This window comes from Hakea prostrata, chromosome 9 (genome assembly GCF_041222555.1).
Source record: "Hakea prostrata isolate BN-2017 chromosome 9, UWA_Hpros_2, whole genome shotgun sequence".
NCBI lineage: Eukaryota > Viridiplantae > Streptophyta > Magnoliopsida > Proteales > Proteaceae > Hakea > Hakea prostrata.
This window is the reverse complement of record NC_142608.1, coordinates 63,370,547-63,375,926: the sequence shown is the minus strand read 5'-3', so window position 1 is coordinate 63,375,926 and position 5,380 is coordinate 63,370,547. Positions and strand designations below refer to the sequence as shown.

The window sequence follows — 5,380 nt, the reverse complement described above, 5'->3', positions numbered from 1 at the left end:
TATAATCTTGAGATTCTAGCTCAGATTAAAACCATGGCTTTCGATAAGACTGGAACGATTACAAGAGGAGAATTTGTAGTTACAGATTTCAGAACTCTCTCATGATGTTAGCCTCAACACATTGATTTACTGGTACAGTCCAATCTCCTTCATTGCGACCAAAATAAGTTTCTTCTTTTTTCCACTCTTTATATAAATCTATTGGATGTTTTGAACTTTGAAGGATTTCAAGCGTTGAGAGTAAATCAAGTCACCCAATGGCAGCTGTTCTTGTTGACTATGCAAGGTCTAATTCCATTCAACCAAAACCAAAAAATGTCACAGAATTTGAAAATTTTCCAGGAGAAGGGATATTTGGAGAAATTGATGGGAAAATCATTTTTGTTGGGAACAAAAAAATTGCAAGGAGAGCTGGTAGTGAGACAGGTAAGAACATTGATCCACTCTTGTTTTTAATTTTTAAAATTTCAAGCAAATCATATATGCACTCCTTAAGTTTACAAACTATAACATTTGTAACATTCAAATTTGCAAACTATTATGTTTGTAACATTCAAGTTGATTATAATATGGCCAGCTATGGAAATTTCCAGTTCCAGTAGGAGAATGTGATACCATTAATGGAGGGGCAACACAATTGGATATATTTACTTACATTGATGAGAGCTACTGATGTTATGATTGTTGGAAAGATCGCAGTTGTGGCAGGGTATGGAGATGTCGGCAAGGGATGTGCTTCCGCTCTCAAACAGGCTGGTGCACGTGTCACTGTGGTTGAGATTGACCCCATCTGTGCCCTTCAAGCTTTGATGGAAGGCTTCAATGTCCTGACCCTTGAAGATGTGCTTTCAGAAGCTGACATCTTTGTTACCACTATACTGGGCACAGGGATATACTCTATGATTTTATATCAAGCTCTAGATATTTTATAAATCATGTGCCCAGTATTTGGGATTAGCTTTATGTATAACCGCATAACTACGTGCCCAAATGCAGCTGAAAGTTAAGATTACCTTGTTTTGTGGAATACGTTTTATACTACTATTATAAAAGCATGTACTTTACCTTTTTTTTGGCAATTTTTTTTTGTCTTTTTTCTTGTCAAATTTATAGTTGCTTTAATTTTTTTCTTTCAATTTTTTCCCCATATATCACTACGTGCAAATGCATGTATGTTTTTTACTTATATATATATATATATATATATATATATATTAGATTGTCTTAGGTTTAAATTTTCATCCCTCTAACCTTTCCCTTATTCAGGTCCCTTATGCTGATGGACTATAATACTTGTGATTAGTTTGATTATAATAAATTTTTTTTTCTAAAATCACTAAGGCTGCGTTTGTTTGCAAGAGTGAGGTGGAAAAAAAACATGTGGGCTCCATGTATAATGGGTGAGGGAGAAGAAAAAGAAATAAAAGGATTTTGTGGAAAAGTGATAGTGCTGTGTCCCACTTTTTATTATTTTATATTTTTCTACAAAATCCCATCAAATTTGTGAGTTTTAAAATGGCTTGAGGTGAGAAAGTTGGGCTGCTACATCACCAAACAAGTTTCCTTGATTCAAAAGAATCTACATTTTTTTCAAGAATTTTCCCACCTCACTTTTATTCCAGCAAACAAATGCAGCCAAAATCAAGCCATATTGATGATGCAAAAAGGAGAATTAAGGAAATTGAATTTTATTTAGATCACAACATGTAAACAGGAAGAAAAAAAAAAGCGTAAATATTCTTCACCATTGCAATAAGATCACTATAAAAGACTCTCAATATTTTAAGAGAAGTATTGTTTGGGAAGAAGGTAGAGAGGATTCTTTTTATGAACTGTAAGTCCAAATTCTTCAGACATATCTATGTCCTCACCAACTGGCAACTCCCAGTTGAACCAATACAAAAGATTAGCAAGAAGCAGTTCAGAATTAGCCAAACCAAACCAAACTGCAGGGCAGATCCTTCTCCCAGCACCAAAAGGAAGGTATTTATAATCTTGGCCTTGGACATCTACTGGATTGTCTATGAATCTTTCTGGAATGAACTCCTCTGGGTTTTCCCAGATTTTAGGATCCATTTGAATTGCACATGCATTTATAATAACTCTTGTTTTAGAAGGGATGAAATAACCTTTTATTTGAACATCTTCACTTGATTCTCTTGGCAGCAACAATGGAACTGGATGGTGGAGCCTGATAATCTCCTTAACAACACACTTCAAATAATCCATTTTAAGAATATCTTCTTCTTCAATATTGGATTTACTTCCCACAACACTTCTTATCTCTTCTTGAGCTTTTCTCATAATACTTGGATTTCTCACAAGCTCAGCTATTGCCCACTCCACTATAACTGCTGTTGTATCAGTTCCGGCAATAAACATGTCCTGCAACAAAGTGAAAAAGAAAGAAATTTTCTTGGGTGAATGAAAATATGTTCAATGAAGATGTTTTCTTAAGAGAGAGAGAGAGAGAGAGAGAGAGAGAGAGAGAGAGAGAGAGAGAGAGAGAGAGAGACTTACCATGATGATTCCTTTGATATTGTTTAGAGTCAGAGAAACACCAAGTGTAGAATCTTTCTGGGCTTCAAGCAGGAGATCCACAAAATCTTTTTCATTGCCTTGGTCATCATCTTTGTTGGAGTTCAGATGATCTTGAATCACTTGATCAAGAACTGTATCCACCTCTTGGAACATTTGATTGACCCTCTTGTCTAACGCGGTGAGTTTGTCAATCCATCCCAACAAAGGGAAGTATTCTCTAACACTGAAAGCTCCAAGAAGGATCTCCGTCTCTTTTGCCAAATGACCAAGCTGAGTGAAGTTATTGTTCTCAGTACCACATGAAACTCTAGTGATTACATTATTTGAGAAACTGGGAATCAAATCACTCATATTAACTGGAACTGTGCCACCATGACACAATACTGATATCTTCTGAATGATCGCAGAAGCTTCTTCCTCTCTAACGAGCTTGAATGATCTTACTCTCTTGGAACTGAATAGCTCGACTGCACAGATCTTTCTCACCTGCCTCCAGTACTCACCATAGGAAGCAAAACCGAGATCACTGCAATCAAAGAAAAGCTTCTTTGTCACAGGTGAAATATATCTATTAGCAAACAGAAGATCATGGGTTTTAGTGATCTCTTTAGCCATGTCCGGTGAAGAAACCACCAAAGTTGGAACACAACCAAAGTGTAAGAGCATGAGAGACCCATATTTGTTAGAGAGGGCTGCAAGAGAGCGATGGGGAAGGGTTCCTATCTGATGAAGGTTTCCAATAATAGGAAGCGTTGGGGGCGATGGTGGTAGATTTGATTCTTCCGCTTTCTTCTTCTTCTTGTTCAGCTTGAATAGGAGAAGGAGGGAAAGGATCAAAAGAGAAGGCAACAAGAACAGCTTTTGCTGTTCTATCCATTCTTGTAGAGCCATTATTTGTGATCAATTGAAGAGGAGAATAGGTATCACAAGCTATAAATCAATTTTAGTTTCAGGAGTCTTTTGTTCCATTCAGCTATAGATACAGGAGAAAAGAAAAAAGTAGTACTATCACAATCGGTTCTCACATTGGAGAATTTTTTTTTAATTTCCTATGTTCAGATATGGTCAAAAGATCTTCATCTGCTTGCATTAATAATATCCAAGCAATTTCCCAAAAGATAAGTGATCACGGATTTTGATTTAGTCAAGTTTGTGTTCGGCACTTGTGCCTGCTATTTATTGTGTTGTCTGCATCTTATCCGATTAAAATTCTACAAACTTGTCAAGTCGAGGCATGAACCGACGAATCGTCTCCGCATATTTATATTATTTCGTTAGAAACAAAAAGGTTTTACCCAAAAAAGAAAAATTCTATATGACATAAGTGGGTTGGTGAGTCCGTAGTCCGGGACTATGCTGACTAGTGTGAAGGATACTGGAAAGGATCGTCCCAGGCGAGGAATGGATGTATCTGGATCTGACATGATATGACTAAGTAGATGACTTGCATTGGGCTAGGCTTCACGTTGACATGCGCCACTACTTAGACCAATGGTGATGTGAGAGAGCGGTGACTTAAACCCCAGCCATGGATTGTCCTGAGGGATGCAGGACCCAGTTTCCCGGCTTGAGTGATGGAGACTAACCCAAAGAAGTATGGTGCTATGACTTAAAGCATGTATACCATAGAGACTAGCATATGTAGAGTTAATATCATACTTGCATCATGTGTTTCATATCATCTTGCATCATGTTATGATTTGTATCATATGGTTTATGTATTATGGATTAATTGCCTTGCTGAGTTCTTTTGAACTCATTCCTTTTTGTGTAATTGTTTTGTTAGATTTCTTCACAGGTACTGAAGAAGCTGATGGCACATACTTAGAGGCGGACCAGGATTCCGCATACTACACTGAAGGTCCTGGCCATTATGAAAGTTACTGTGAAGGTGCCAAGGGTGATTACTCTCCGTACCAAGATTAGTCGGACTTTGGTGTGGGAGAGGCCCTGCTTGGTTTCCTTTGTGTACACTTACAAGGACATCCTGTACAAGACTGAGGAGACCTTAGCTTAGGCCTTTTTATTGTTATTTCTTTGGAACTTGGATATGTAATTATAACTGTCATTGATATACTCCTTTAAATTTTGGATCTATAACCTAACTTTGATTGACTAATTTTCCGTTGTCACTGAGGAAATGACTTCCGCTCACTCTTTCTCTTTTAAATTATATTTATACATTGGTATCATCTTTATTCTGCACTCTGATTATTTGTTCTTATCTTATTCATGATTTCTTTTATTATATGCTTTTACCTTGATTATTATTGTTCATGATTGTGTTATCGCGTATGTGGGAGGCATGGTTGCTCGATACTTGATCTTCGGGACTATGGATCACATACTCGGATATGCTTGGTAGGGTTGTAATATCCAGCCCTATTCTAACCCTGACCCTAACCCGGATCCACTGTTTTATTCAGGTTCGAAGACCCGAAGCGGTGGTAGAAGAGACCTATGGACCATTCTGATTGATGATCATGATTTGGAGACTGAGCCTATGGACATTGATGATGATACCCCTTGCTTAAATGCATTATCAGTGTTTAAGGAAAGTCTGCGCATTAGAGAAGATGAATCTCGTTGATGTACCTAATGACCTCCTATGTATAATCCGAAGGTATTCCCCGAAACTAGACTTCTTGATTGAATTGTGGAAGAAAACCTCACTCAAATTGACCTTCTATAGCCTTTCAAATCCCTACTTGAAGTTGCTGAACTAAACCTGTTTTTTTTCTGAGAAATATTTTGGTCGATACCATCGACCAAAACCATAGACCAAAGTTTCCCAGTCTGCCAAGTTAAAAATTCCATGGAATATTCCTATTCTATTTAT

At 37.3% G+C, this 5,380-nt stretch overlaps 1 protein-coding gene across 1 annotated transcript; it reads right to left on the bottom strand.

Annotated features, from left to right (window-relative positions):
* Nucleotides 1-1,659: 1,659 nt before the first annotated feature.
* Nucleotides 1,660-3,561, bottom strand: LOC149006068 (cytochrome P450 71A1-like). Its single transcript, XM_089168830.1, has 2 exons — nucleotides 2,521-3,561; nucleotides 1,660-2,385 (listed from the first exon to the last, which is right to left on the bottom strand). Exons 1-2 carry the CDS (start codon nucleotides 3,430-3,432, stop codon nucleotides 1,783-1,785), a joined length of 1,515 nt encoding a protein of 504 aa, XP_089024956.1. The 5' UTR covers nucleotides 3,433-3,561; the 3' UTR covers nucleotides 1,660-1,782.
* Between the last annotated feature and the right edge of the window lie 1,819 nt (nucleotides 3,562-5,380).

Excerpts from the sequence above, each read along its gene's own strand:
- LOC149006068 (XM_089168830.1), bottom strand. The coding sequence starts at position 3,432 with ATGGCTCTACAAGAATGGATAGAACAGCAAAAGCTGTTCTTGTTGCCT. Across the intron at positions 2,386-2,520 it reads ATATCAAAGGAATCATCATG|GACATGTTTATTGCCGGAAC; the intron begins GTAAGTCTCTCT and ends ACTTTGTTGCAG.